This window comes from Folsomia candida, unplaced genomic scaffold (assembly GCF_002217175.1).
Source record: "Folsomia candida strain VU population unplaced genomic scaffold, ASM221717v1 Fcan01_Sc016, whole genome shotgun sequence".
Classification (NCBI taxonomy): Eukaryota; Metazoa; Arthropoda; class Collembola; order Entomobryomorpha; family Isotomidae; genus Folsomia; species Folsomia candida.
This window is the reverse complement of record NW_019091208.1, coordinates 2,307,397-2,322,212: the sequence shown is the minus strand read 5'-3', so window position 1 is coordinate 2,322,212 and position 14,816 is coordinate 2,307,397. Positions and strand designations below refer to the sequence as shown.

The 14,816-nt window shown below is 36.6% G+C and overlaps 1 protein-coding gene across 1 annotated transcript in view; it reads left to right on the top strand.

Moving 5' to 3' along the window:
* LOC110856495 (neuroligin-1) overlaps window positions 1-14,153 on the top strand; it is a 39,573-nt gene extending 25,420 nt beyond the window's left edge. Inside the window, exons 5-15 of the mRNA XM_035857206.1 lie at window positions 3,786-3,932; window positions 4,491-4,691; window positions 5,195-5,532; window positions 5,813-5,911; window positions 6,394-6,527; window positions 8,349-8,526; window positions 10,078-10,256; window positions 10,547-10,726; window positions 10,817-10,912; window positions 12,051-12,361; window positions 13,085-14,153. Of these exons, the coding sequence (XP_035713099.1) occupies window positions 3,786-3,932; window positions 4,491-4,691; window positions 5,195-5,532; window positions 5,813-5,911; window positions 6,394-6,527; window positions 8,349-8,526; window positions 10,078-10,256; window positions 10,547-10,726; window positions 10,817-10,912; window positions 12,051-12,361; window positions 13,085-13,623 (2,402 nt within the window). The 3' untranslated portion in view covers window positions 13,624-14,153. The remainder of the gene's footprint in view (window positions 1-3,785; window positions 3,933-4,490; window positions 4,692-5,194; window positions 5,533-5,812; window positions 5,912-6,393; window positions 6,528-8,348; window positions 8,527-10,077; window positions 10,257-10,546; window positions 10,727-10,816; window positions 10,913-12,050; window positions 12,362-13,084) is intronic.
* Window positions 14,154-14,816: the final 663 nt, after the last annotated feature.

Sequence of the window (14,816 nt, the reverse complement as noted above, 5' to 3'; positions counted from 1 at the left end):
CTGCCCATCGAATGCAAATATATCTGCAAAAGCACCTTTTTTGCCAAATCATGGCTTTTGCAAATATCATACTAATTTGTGATAGATTGACACTAATGTTGCCAAAAGTGGAGCTGAATCTACTGCTTATTTTCTCCTCCACGGATGCAAATATATGCCACAAACCTGCACATTGGGAGAAAGTGTCTTTTGCAAAAGCAATGTTCATCAAATTCTTGATCGATTGGCACTAATTTGTCCAAAATCAGAGAGCGTACGCTGGGGCACATCCCTTGTAAGTGGAAACGGTTATACAACATTGGGTGAAAAAAGATGGAATAAATGTGGATAATTCAGACTGGGTGAAAGTTGGACAAGTTTTTACCCGTAGAATAAAGTCATGTCGAGATTAGTAGGAATCTTGTCACCCAAATTTCCTACTTTGTCAGAAATTGGACATGATGCAGAGAGACACGATTTGAGATAGGGTTAATTAATCGGCTCCCCAAATTGGATCAGTTATGAGGAGGAGGACGAGGAGTAATCTGTTAAATTGGAAGGTTTTGCTCCCCACGGGGATCGCAGAAGGAGAAAGTAATAACTTATCGAGTTTACGGTCCCCAGAGAAAGTTGAGATTATTGCGGAGACTTTCTCTATCTCGCTAACGTACTTGGTCCCATTTCGGCAAGGTTTCTTATTTTTTGGAGGTTGTGGTTTTTTTGACAAATTAGTTTTGTTTTTTTGTTTTATGTTTCCTGGGATGAAACATGATTCAATCATGTTAATCTAAATTTAGTCTTTTATACAGTAAGTATTTAGGATTGGCAATTATTTGAAGGAGAAAGATTTGATTTAAGAAATATTCACAATTTTTGATGAATCTTAAGAATTCGGGAAGTAGAAAAATATCATGAGTGAAAGACACGTGCTTCTCAATTTTTTTTAATTTCCTGGACACCTTTCGTGCTAGTCGCAAAAATTAATTTGGAAACATTTACATTAATGAATACATGTTTCAGAATGTCTAGAATTCGCTATTTTTAGTTTTATCTGTGTATAACAATATGGGATTTTTTAACAGGTACAAGTTCAACTCGTACAAATTTTTACAATCAACTGAAAAATTTAGACGGGGTTGGAAAACTGTCGTAAATTGATTCAAGAAATCTGAAGTTAGATCGAGTTCCAACGTGTTTTTCGGTTTATGAGGAACGGAACCCTGTTTCTGATGTCCCCTTCTCCTCGAGAGATTTTGATCAAAGTGGAAAAAGTTGAGGGACGATAATTTTGATTGAGATTAATCAATTCCTGGAAAAGATGTGATTGAGGATCAAATGTCGGTTGCAAGACGAGAAGCAAAGTCCAAACCAATTTGTCTCAAACGAAGAGAGAGAAATAAGAAAAATGGATGCGATCATTTATAAAGTTTTGACGGAAAACTGTTCGAATTTTGATGGACTGTCCAGGGCAATGAAGTTATCAATCAAGTTGTTAAACACACTCTAAATAAAGTTTGGATGGTACAAATCCCTTTGTAAAACTTACATGTCAAATATTCACTCAACTTTGAGTAAATTTTGCCCGAAATATGGATGATAAAAGGTTACATGAGAAGTTTTGTATGCATGTACATAATCTAAAATGTTACTTAACTTGGATGGTGTAAATTCTAGACAAAGTTTTTAGAGTGTAGAAAAATTAAGACTCCCAACCTCAATTTTGCAAATATTTGTGATTAAAGGTTTCTCTTATTTCTGGTTTCGTTGAACAGTGAGGCTTAAGAATTCTAGGAATTACTTACATATCTGTACTGAAGCAATTCACGAAGTTCTATGTAAAATTCGCTAATATTGTAAAATGATTTTCCCAACTTTTACAAAATTAAGAAACAACCTTGATGTGAGAAAACTTACAGAAATGCATGGCCAAATTTTCCTTAGAAATATTTGTAAAAGTTTCCACATTTACGGATTTTACAAAGCTACCAAGGACTGCGAGAATTACTTCAATGACTTGTCTCAGATCAGTGATCTGTCATCATTCAAAATTTAAAAGTGCAGTTTTTTAAAGAAAGTTGACAAAATAGAGGCGTTACATAACCCTTAATTTTTGACAAAATGCTTTCTCCAGTCTGATTTCTCTTCCGCTCCAGAGTTTCCGAACACTATGCCCGTCCTCCAAAAGCGGAGTTACATAACTCACATTTTTTTCCACATCTTTACAAAAAAAGTCTCATTTAAATCAAGGCAGCTATCACTTGACAGATTTATTTTTGCATGTTTTTGTACCCGGGTATGTATCTATCTATGTAAATGCGGGGGCCCTGTTTTAATTGTGGAGCTACACATAGAGACGTGACACGACATGATTTCAGACTTGAGAAGAAGAAGTTTAATTAAAATTTGGACTGAAGAGAAAGCCTGTGTCTTCATTTCGTTTCGTGAGTGTGTGTTCGAACCAGGGATTAGTTTAAGTTTAAGAATGAAGAGATCTTTCTGCTGGTGTGGATGCGATAAAGAAAGTTAAACCGCAAATGACTTATTGCAGTCACAGGGAAAGCGGAAGAAAGGAAAATCCAGTTTGGAAAGCGTGTTAGAAGGATTTTAAAAAATATGTAAAGAGGAGAAAGCGCAGATAGGATTTGGAATTAAGAAAGTAAAAAATAGAAAAATTGTTTATGCAAAGAAGAAAGTCAAACAGGAAAGGGAAAACTAGGCCGAAAAGTAAGTAACTTTTTGGGGCAGGGGACGTGCACGAATTAACAATTTGGGGATAAACTTCGTAAGAGGGAATGAAAATAATTTTCATGAATTTTCAGGAGTTTTCATGAATTTTTTACATGTGGAGGAAAAGTGGTTTATTCAAACAATTAAGGGATACGTACGTTCAAGACGGGTTGAATGGTCGCCTAATTTGCACTAATTGTCGCAGTAAATACCTTCTGGTCTGTAATTGTGAAGCAAATAAGGAAGTCTTGTAGGACGTTAATGGACAATTAAAGTGGACAATTAAAGTGGGCATTGGAAAGTCCCGTTTTCATTTAAATTGGGGACATTATTGTGACAACAATATTGTCGAGGTAGTTTGACCCGGAGTAAAGATTCGTATCGTACGGGAGGAGGAGAGGAAGTGGAGAAAGTAGGAGCATGGAAATTGTAGTGATCTCCGTGATCGAGTAATGTGCACTAAAATTGGGCTTAAAGGTTTTACGCAGAGGAAGGGGAGCAACAAATAGTATGTCAAGTTTTTTTGAAAACCGAATTTGTCCAATTTTCGAAGATGATTAGGCCCAAAAATTTTAACAATTCAAAAATATGCATAATTAGAAATGCAAATACTTCCTGGATAGTACAGAAATCGTGGAGAAAGCAGGAAATTTCTAGTGAACTCGTTGATCAGTTAATGTACACTCTAATTGTGCTTAAAGGTTTTACAAGAACAAGAGCAACAATTGAAATGTCAGGTGTCAGGTTTTAGTGCAAAATTATTTTTGCACGCGACATTTATTAGATTTAGAAGATGGTTCTATCCCTAAAATTTTACTAATGAAGAAATATGTGCAAAATACATACACAATGTAAAATTTAGGCTTGAGCAGTAAATCCACTTTGCCACTTTCTCCAAACTGCGGTGGAGGAGAAAGCTTCTAAAATTATTGAATTACAACCTCATTTCCTAATTTAACTACCTTTCCTACATAATAACCCGCACTTCCGTTGGCGGGGAAAGCAGCAAAATTATCGAAATTGAATTGTTTTCGCTTCAACTTTCACTTTACGTACTTTCTCTTTTCCCCTTGTTTCAGGTCCGGAACCGAAAGTGCGTCCCGTCGTGGTGTACATTCACGGGGGCATGTTTTCCTGGGGGAGTGGAAACTTGTCGGACGGCACGGTCCTCGCTGCCTATGGTGACGTCGTCTTCGTCTCGATAAATTATCGGCTCAACGTTCTTGGTAAGAAATGATAAGTGAAAGTTAAGATTTTCAAAAAAGAAAGGGCACTTCTAAAAATAATGGCAGCGTTTTGAAAGTAAATCCACTGTATTTAACACATATGTAGCCGTACCGTGAAATTTGCGGGCGTGGTATGTTCTTGGGTACCGGGTCTTTTCACAAATCTAAGACATAATTTTTTTTAATTTCAATTAGTTTTCACAATTTTAAAATGTTTTCCAAATTAAAAAAATATTCATGTCAACAAATTGCAAACTTTCAAAGAAATTAATAATTTTGATCAAATTAAAAAAGGCATAATTTCAAAAATCTTTTCAAAATTAAAAAAATGCTTAATTGCAAAGGCTAATGCCAACTAAAAAAAATTCATGGTTTCAACAAGTTGCAAAATTATGCGTTTTTTAAATTTTTGAAGACCAAGTCCCGTGTAACATGAATTTGATAAAGCGTAAAGTTTCTTTTGGATTTAGTATAGTTCTCTTAATTTAGAAAGAGTGCATTTACATTTTATAAGGGTTACATTATTTTTAAGAGTGTAATTTGAATGTGTATTCCTAGGTTTTCTAAATGTCCACGCGATTCCGAATTCGAAGCCACGTGTCGCCAATTACGGTTTGATGGATCAAATTGCAGCGTTGAACTGGATTAAGGAGAATATTTTTAAATTTGGTGGAGATCCTGGGAACGTGACGTTGTGGGGATATGAATCTGGAGCGGCGTGTATTCATTATCTTATGACGTCACCGGCAGTTACGCCAGGTGGGTTTACATGTTTGCGATTTAATATGTGACGGCTTGTTTTCACTAATAATTTATTTAAATTTCTGCAAAACTATTTAGAAAGAATAAGGTAAAATCTTAAATAGTAGGACCTACTGTTCACTATTTACTGACCTACTGTTTACTGATATTAATAGTCTGAAAAAAATCTGAGAGGTTTCCTGGCAGATAATTGATATTATTTTCCAAAAACCAAATAACCTCTCAGAAAAATTTCCAAGGAATTGAGACTATTAATATCGGCTGAACAGTAGTGTTTCAATTTATTCTGAACGAGGATGATAAAAAAATTTTCCACAGACCTATTGAGGAGAGCTTTGACGACGACGTTATAAAAAAAATCATAGTTTTTTAAAATAAATTTAATTGAAACAGGGCTTGCCAACTTAGTAAACATATTTAGTTCGTAAAAAAATTTAAAACTACTTCGACCGTGTGAGCTTATTTTTATGTATTTCAAAAATTCTAAAACTGTTTCTCAGGTTTGTTCCACCGTTCAATTTTGATCGCGGGTTCTGCCCACGCGCCCTGGGCTCTCGTATCAGACCCAACCTCCTCCGCGACCGCGCTCGCTGAAGCGCTCAATTGCTCCGTCCCAACCGCAGCGCCTAGCGCGACAAATAGCACGACATATCCGGTTCTCCTGCCAGTCTTCTCGTCCAGGACGGATGGTTCGACAATTAAGCAGCCAAAGGAAGACCCCATCTTCGAATGTGTCAAGAATAAACATTTCTCAGAATTTGTGGGGTTTGCCTCACCAAAATTTGCAGTCGATTTTGGACCCAGCATTGATGGAGTTGTGATCAAGCCAAATTTTAGGGTGCGTACTAGAAGATTATAATTTTATTGAATTTTTTTCTAAATAAACCGCTTGAATTTATTCCAATTTATCATTATCAGGATTTATAATATTCAATTACATATCTGATTTAAAATAAAATGACAAGGCTTTACTTTTATTGGCCGTCAAGATAGAAACTAAGCCAGGGCCTGTCTTCTACCATCTTCCTGTCTCTTTTTTGGAAAAATAGTTTAATAAAGTTTAAAACTTATAAAATTGGGGATACTCATGTCGGTTTCTTCTGGATTTTCGTTTACAGGCAAGCTCAGAGTCTCAAATGGGGAAGAGGGACGCTGCTAAAAAATATGATGTGCTCTTTGGACTCTCGTCCCTCGAGAAGATGACCGCGTTTAGTGAGGTAAGTGAAATATTTATAAATCGTACATGCACAGTACTCAGGACACTAATTTAGGCATACATTTACATATTTGACCAAAGATATACATATTGTGTCTACTAGTCATTCAAATTAAGTGGGAATAAAGAAAAAGGAAAGGTTATCTGGCAGATTATAAATTTTCAGATTTTAACCTTTGAGAAAAATTTGAGAATTTTTGCCTGGAAGAATTGTCGATTTTAGAGGGAAAGATTTCTGGGGATTTGTTTTTTGCGAACAAATTCAGTACTGAAGTTTCCGGAGATTTTTAGATAAAGATCAGTAAAAATAGTGTGTAAACGTAGGCAAAAAGTTGCTTTTCGAATTCACACAATTGTTCTTACCAGTCTTAAAATTCAGGTTGACTTTCACCTTCTCATTTCTCTTAAAGATTTTAATTAAAAGGCGGCTGAATCCCGCTGAGAACTTAATTGACATTGTGATTACCCTGTAAATTCGTGTAGAGCGATCTCACCTCTGGCTTCGAGGGGGCCCGACGTGACGCCATTCTTCGAACGCTGGTCCGGAATTCGTATCGCTTTCACCTCAATGAAATCCTCGCCGTTATTTCGAACGAGTATTCGTTGGATTGGGAAAAGTAAGTGCACCCTAAAAAATTCCGTTACGATTATAACGAAAACACACATGACTCTACTGCCATGGTTATAAATTTGCTACCAATCGGTCATAAATTTATTTATCACCACTTGTATTAAATTTGTTGCCAAAAAGTGTATTTTATAATTAGACCCTTTTCTTCATAAAAAATGTATACAAAAAAATGTATAATTTTAAAATACAAATCATAGTAGTGATAGATTTATAATTTGATTTAATTTGATTTAAACCTTTATTCACGTGTTAATAGTTATCAGTTTAAAAAACTGGTTCAAAAACTATGACACAAAAAGATATAACTCTGTAATTAACCTAAAATAAGAATAAAATCACTTCATGTAGATAACATAGAATATTGAATCTGAATAACAAGTTCAAATTGAACAGTTGAAAAACAAACTATTAATCAAATTAGAGTACCGAATTATAACCAAGGCAAACAATCCATGTCAAATAATTTTGGTTACCCAATACCACCGTTTTCCAACATGCTAATGCAAATTAAATACTTGCACTTAAAATCTATAGTTGTAAAGTACATATCTGAGAGTTGATCTCGTAACGGGTTCAATACTTTCACTAATTTAAGGAGTACTTTTTTAAACTCAATAGCCTTATAAAACACAATCGTATTAAAGGACTTACTTTTAAATATTGGAACACAAGTGGGGCACGCCCAGTTTTTAGAAAGAAATATTTTACAATAAGAATAATCGGACATGGAAACATTGCAAATATTCTTGTGAAAGAAATTAAAACAGTAAATACACTGGAGCATTCCATCTCTCCAGGTAAAACCCTCAGAATCAGAAATGTCATCTTTAAAAAGAAAGTTGTAGATGGTTCCTTTATAGGTGAAAATACTCGCAAGGTCATAAATTTCTTGGCCACAAAGATGACAGTCGGGTCCCATTTCGTTCTCACCATCGTCGTACATGTATTTGGCCTCAAAAACGCTGTTGATCTCAGCGTTCTCATCGTCGGAAGATTTTCCAGGCAGGATGATATTGTATGTGGAGGACTGGGTTCGAGAAATGGCGTCAACCAGAGCCTTCATATTGAAAGGGCCGAGGGAAATACTCGATAGTTCCAGTCATCATCAATCCAATTTCCAAGCGGTGGCCAAGTCCATCTCAGGAAGGATAAGAGAGAAAACTTTTTTAGGGCGATGTTTAGCAAAAAGGAGAAGATGTCAAGAATTAAATAATGAATTAATTGACTTGCCGGGCCTTACCGGGCGGGTATGGTTACTGCTGTAGAGGTGTATTACGCACCAAGCAGAACCACACCCAGTGGCTTATTTCCCAAAAGAGGGGCTGTCGAAATTCTTGTCCCCCAGAATGAATGGATGATACGTTGCAGTCCAATCCTACAGAAGATTGGGAAGGGGAGAGTCTACTAGGCAGGAAACGAGGGGAGTCCAGTTGATGTGGAGTAGGTAGCACCAAAAACACGGCAAAAGGACGGTCAGCCACGGTCAAGATGAAAACCTTCATCTACCACTGTCGAAATGGGTTTAATGGGAAGAAGTTGACACCGATTGCAAAGTTGGGAGTGCCCAGGAACTCACAAATTTTTGCAAAACAAAATAATCGAGACAGAGTAAATACGTATCTGTCCACCAGCTGAATGATTCACGCATTCACATAACCGGTTGGTGACAAATTTATAACTATATGTAGATTCGTATTTAAATGTTTACTTCCTGGTTATAATCGTAACCATATTTTTCAGAGTGTGGAGAAAAAGTGAAGGAGAAAGTGGAGGAGAACGTAATTAATTTATTGCAAAAAATTCGCAGATCTTCCGAGCATCCCATAGCGACGAGAGATTTGACGGTGAACGCGTTGACGGACTGTCTCTCACTCGCGCCTGTAATAGCGATCCCCGACTCGGGCCAAGTCAATCGCGGATTTTTCTACATTTTCGAACATGCCACGAAGGACAGCAACTACAATTATTTCAGTTCACAAGGACAGGTAAGTGCAGAAATTAATTATTTTTTTGCAAAATATTTGCACATGGTTTGGAAGTACACACATTTGTACTTACTTATGTAAATTTGGTTCTGCGTCTAGTCTACGATTATTTTTGTGAAATTTAAGAAATATTTGCATATTTTAATGCGTTTGTATTTAATTTCAAGTGCAAATTTACTTCAATTTACTATTTTTTGCTAAATATTTTCTCGAATTTTGAATGGTTTTTGCTGTAATGCATTTGTACTAGGCAAAAATTGATTTTAGAATTAGTCAGCTATTTATTTGCGGCGAAATTCGCGAAATATTTGCATACGTATTATGTATACTCGAATATTTATGGTTTAGGGCAATGCATTTATAGATTACTTTACGTAAAATTAAATACTAGTGGATTAAATCCACATATTTTTATACTTCGCGAAATATTTGCACATGGTTTTTGTGGTAATGCATTTATGTATACTTAACTCATATCATTTGTGTTTTTAGACAGAAGTTCCGTGGTTTTGCGGAGATTACATTTGTATTTGGAATAATCGGATTTGCGTTGAGCGAACAATTGTAATAGTTTATGGGAATTTTGTAAATGGGTTGAAAGCGGATTTGCGTTGCATAATCCGGAACGAGCAGAGTTTTAAGCCGTATTTATTCCGTTTGAGCTTTTTGCTTACTTACTTTCACTCAGCAAAGAACGTGTGTGGAGAGAGGGATGTGGTTTGTGTAATGTTTATTAACGAGGAAAATTCGAAAAGTAGTTGTGGTCGGGGGAACGAAACGAAATAGTAGGGAAAGTTGGGTTGATTAGTGTTTAATATTTGAGCAGGGTACACTCTTAGAAATAGTGGTAACATTTTTGAAAAAGGCAAACCACTTAAAACTTTATATTAAGCAGACTACGAAATCCAGGGTAGACAAGCTTGATAAAGACTAGGTTAACTCCGGATGTAGTACAGTTTAGTTAATATAAAATTCTTAGGGGATTTGCTGTTCAAAATGCTTACGCTATTTTCAAGAGTGTAAGTTTGTGTGAGGAAAGGTCCAGGAATTTTGAGTGAGTGAGAGGCCTCACTAACGGAATGGTTTAGGCTTAAAAATAGAAAGCGAAAAGTGAAAGTTTAAACCTCAAATGGTATTTTGCAGACCACAAATGTGCGGAAAATGCTTGCTCGTTACATTACATGCAGAAAAGAGGGGAAAGTGGAAGGTTTAATTGACAGAATTCAAATCCGGAATGGTTTTGTTTTTTTGGGAAAGCATGTATTGGTTTATTTGTTTAAGTGAGTGATTTTTAAACCGGGATTTAATAGTGTGCCAAACGCAAATTTTTAGGAAACACAAGTCAAACTATTATTCTTATTTGAGTGACAGAAGGACTGATTTTTGGTTATCTTGATTTAAATTTTGAAGGATTGTACAAAATGAACGACCCCAAATAAATAATTTTGTACAAATATGGATGGACACAACCCTAATCTTGAGTAGCTAGGTTTAAAACATTATCCCATTTCTATGACTTACTAATAAAAATGATCCTCTTGAATATTTCAGCGGACTGGTGGCGTTGGAGGGGAAGAGTTGAGCTACATGTTTGGGACCCCACTGGTGGACGCGTTGACCGGCCACGTGCTCCCCTTCATTCCTCCACCGGCCATTACCAACTACACCAAGGCGGAAATGGCCCTGTCAGAACTGTTCATCACCTACCTGTCAAATTTCGCACATTCTGGGTAAGAAAAGATGGTTTCAGTTTGACATTCGTGTTTCTGCCAAAAGTGAAAGTACACGGGAGGTGTTTCGCACTCCTAAAAATGATGTTACCCTTAATTTGAAATTGACGTAAATCCAATTAGAATTTTTTGTGGAGCAAAGCTTATTGAATCAAGAGTACCGCAAACTTGATAACGAGTAAACTTTAAGCTGGATTTTGTATAGTTTAATTAACACAAAATTAAGATTATATTTGCCTACTTTTCAAAAGAGTGACATTATTTCAAAAAGTGAATTTCTTCAAACTTAGGGATCCAAACGAGCCCTTAAAGGGAGAGATCACTTGGCCCGTGTCGAAGGAGCGTAATCGCTATAAAAGCAGTCCGTGGGAAGGGTACGATCGCCTGCATCAAAAATATTTGGAAATTTCTGTCAACAAAGTGAGAACGCGGAGTCACTACAGGGCACATCAGATGTCCATTTGGCTCAGGTAAAGTTTGGAAATTTTTGCAATTTTTTGATCATTTTTGCTCTCATTTTAAATTCATGGTAACCTTTATTCGAAATTTGTGTCTTGCAGACTGGTTCCCGAACTGCAGAGAAGTGGGGCTCAGTCCGCGTCTGGCTTGCATAACAGGATGAAAGGGGGAAATGATCCATCTCTCTATGTCGGAAAGTAAGTTGATGCATTGTTTCGTATATTTGCATAAAATTCGCCACCTATTTATGTAAATAAGTTTTAACTTTTCATAATTTGCATGTTTCGATGGACAATTAACCCATGCAATTACTGAATCTATAAGAAATATGATGAATGTAGCTACAAAATTAAATGTTGCATAATTTTGAAAGTCTGATACATAAAGCAAATATTTGCACGAGATTTTTTATATATGAAATGTAATTTTTGTTGGAAATTCTTTGCCAACCAGAGAGAAAGTTTACTTATTTGGGGAGTGAAAGTAGCACAAAATGTGGAGGGTTTTTTTATTATTGGTCCAACACTGGTCACTTGGTTGGTTTAGTTTTGGTCGGGGAGTTTGGGAAAAAGCTGGCTGGGAAATGAAATCCCCGGAGGGCAAGACATTCATGTTAACGGGAGCGTAAGTACGAATCGGAACTTGTGAATCTTCTACATTTTACTGTTTTAAGTATTACGTGGTTTGGTCTGGTGGATCCAAAAAGTGAAAACTGGGTTTTGGCAGGATGTTAGGTAACAATAAGTAAGCATAATTAGCTAGAGAAAGTAAAATGAAAGGTAGATACCAATTAGGACCTTGTTATTATGTAATTTTTAGCGGTTTACAGATGGGCAAGTTTAATTAGGTCCCTTGGTACAGGTGAAAGTAGACATTTTATGTTGAGTTGAACAGCCTAAAAACTAGAGGAAACTGTACTACTCTGCTGTAAGCCCATGCAAATTAAATTTTCATGGCTAAATTTTCATGATCTCGTATATGTAGATAAAGGACGATTATTTATTTCAACCACTTTGAACTTTAATTTCTGAGTTTTTGACGACAAGTACGAAAAATCCGCTTTTTAACATTCATCGGCGTAGGGAAAGCTTCAAAATTTGGGAAGAAAAATACGAAAACGATCAACTTTTACCATGGAGTTTTCCACAAAATACTGAGGAAATCAGAATTATTTAATATTTTGTTTGATATTTGATCAGAAATTTTTGGATAAGAGTAATTTATACAGTACAGTTCATGCAGATTTGTATGTATTTCGGCACAACTGGCAAAAAAATACTACACAATATCGTATTTCGTCGGTAAGAGGTTAATTATTGAAAAAATGTTTGCCAGACTGCGCCACCAACTGGAAGGGGACGATCCACTCACGATCCTGGACATCATGGGGTATCGCGGCTTCGGTTTGGATGGCCTGCTCGATTCTGGCGGAGGTGTGCAAGAGGAGAGTTCGCTCAACTTATCGGCAAACCCTCCCGCTCCACCGACCACGTGTTTCTCTCCGCTGGCGGCGTCATCCTCGCCATCTTTGGGGGGCAAGGGGACCGGAGGTGAGGGGAACAATTCGTCAACGACACGACGAGAACCTGTGGGAAGTTCGTTTTTCGCACCGTACTCGACCGCTCTGTCTGTCACCATAGCGATTGGTAAGCGAATAATAATTGATTGTTCCTTAGTAAAAATCAGTTTACCGAATTCTGCACTAATCGGCAAAATCTCAGTTCATGTAGAGTTCCGCAAATTTGTTCAACACAAATCTGCAGATAATTTCTGTGGGTATGAATCTGTAGAATTGCATGTGCCAAATTATTTGTAGCTCTGCAAACATAGTTCTCTGCACACATTTCTATTTTCAAAATTTTATGCAGAAAGCTGGCAAATTTGATGCAAAATAAATTTCCACTCGACATTGGAAAATACGGTGTACATACTTTCATTTCCAAGTACAAATAATTTTGCAAAATCAAAATATTTAAATACAATGAGGGATTTGTAAGCCATCTTTACCAGTAGTCCATTTGTAACCATGCCATTTTGAAATTAGTCCAAATTTACTGACACCCTTGTAACAGAGGGATCAATAAATCTTGCACCTTTAATTTACAAGGTTTCGCATTGATTTCTGAATTCATAAATAGTTTGCACAATTCGTTCTAGTTGGAAACTTTGCATGCATTGTGAAAGAGAAAGTAGACCAGGTGAAAGTTGGAATTCATTTACAAGGCAAATTAATTCCAACCATGTCGACCCGACTCGAAGTCAGTGGTTGGTTGGTTAGTGAAAGCGGGTGAAAGCTGCACTGTGGGATTTTTAATTAAAAAAATAATTACAGATTTGCATTCCTACCTACTTTCTCTTTTCCTTCTTAGGTTGTTCCCTCCTCATCTTAAACGTTTTCATTTTCGCGCTGGTTTATTATCACCGCGACAAGAAGCGCGTCTCCTCCGTCGCGAAATCCGGGTCACAGAACTCACAGCTCCAAAACTGCTCCAAATATGGGGAACCTCCCGAGCTGTTGAAGTCAAATTCTATGACGACCACGTGTTCCACGGTGTCCCATTGTCATGGAGGAATGTCGCCCATTTCGTCGTCGACGAATAGTGGGGGCGACGGAGGGTTTAAACATTATCATCAAAATCAGGCCCAGTTGGCGCAAGAGGCTTTGGCGCAAAGGGGAATTTTGCTTTCACCCAGCCAAGCCGGCCAGCAGTATGGGTCACGTGACTATTTGGGATACAATGGAGGAGGTGGGGGCACGATGGGGATGGCGACGCTGCAAAGAAACAGTAATGGGGGAATTGGCGGGGTTCCAAAACCACCCCCACCGCCGAGAAGTTGTGTCGGGTCGACGCTACAACACAGTAATTCTGTCAGTTTTTCGAGCAATTATGACGAGCTGAAGGTTTGAAAGAGAAAGTAATTTTTTCTGAGCTTAGAACTTGTGAAAAGTAAGCTAAGCATAAAATTTTGAATCAAATTTTCTATCTTGTAATCACTTCTATAAAATTAATTGATCGGAGTGAATGAACTCTTAATATCAGACGGATAATCCAAATTTTAACTCATAAATTATGCTCAATAAGTGAAAGTATCGATTGATTGTATTGTGAATCAATTATTAATTGGAAATCTGTGGAAATATGTAATATTTACCAATTTGTAAGTATCGTGTACCTTATAAAATTCGCATTAGTTTTTCGATTATGGTATGTACATTAAAATTAGACCCAATTTTTTATTAACTTCTTATTAAGAATTGGGTCTAATTATAAAAAACTACCATAGTGTAAATTGTTTCCCTCTTGCCACCAACCCTGCATGAGTTTATAATACTGTTAATAAATGTTTACGATTTAATAAAAATTTCTAAGATTTATATCCAAAATTGTTGTACATACACTCTTAAACATGAAAAATTGTATACGTGAAACATGTGAAACTAATAAATAAATAAATAAAATAAATAAACAAGAGAAAGTTGTTCCTTGTTCCCCGGATTGAATTATGTTTAGTGGATTTCGCGAGAATTATTTGCCAATGGAGTGAAACTGAAAGTGAAAGTGGAGACGTTTTTGGGATATTTATTTATTTTTTGGAGAGTCGAGGAGTCGAGTGGGAGTGGTGGCTGGCTGCATTTGTGGGTAAGTAAGCATAAATATTTATGGGGCGCAGAAGAGAAGCAGTGAAAGCACGGCTTACAGTTTAGCATATATTGGAGATGGAGAAAGTAGGAGAAAACAACTCGCTGCGGCTTGTTTACTCTGGTTGACTACTCGACTTGTTGTCATGTACGAGGGACTGAAGGAGGTTCTTTTTTTAATTTTTAAACTTTTTTTGGAGAAAAGTAGAGGAAGGAGAAAGTGCAAAGCTAACTTTTGAAAAGACAGAATTCTTGCCGCGGGAGGGATTCGGAGAAAGTATTCGTTGCAAATTTTAAATGGAACATGTTATCCGTTTGTGCTAAAAATGAAATCTGGGTAAAAGAATATTTTAATTGCACACTACAAAATTAAGGTATTTTTTTGCAAGTCTTAGATTTTTTGTTTGTGCTAGAAATATTTAGAATCTGCATAAAGAATATTTTAAATTTTCACTTTCAAG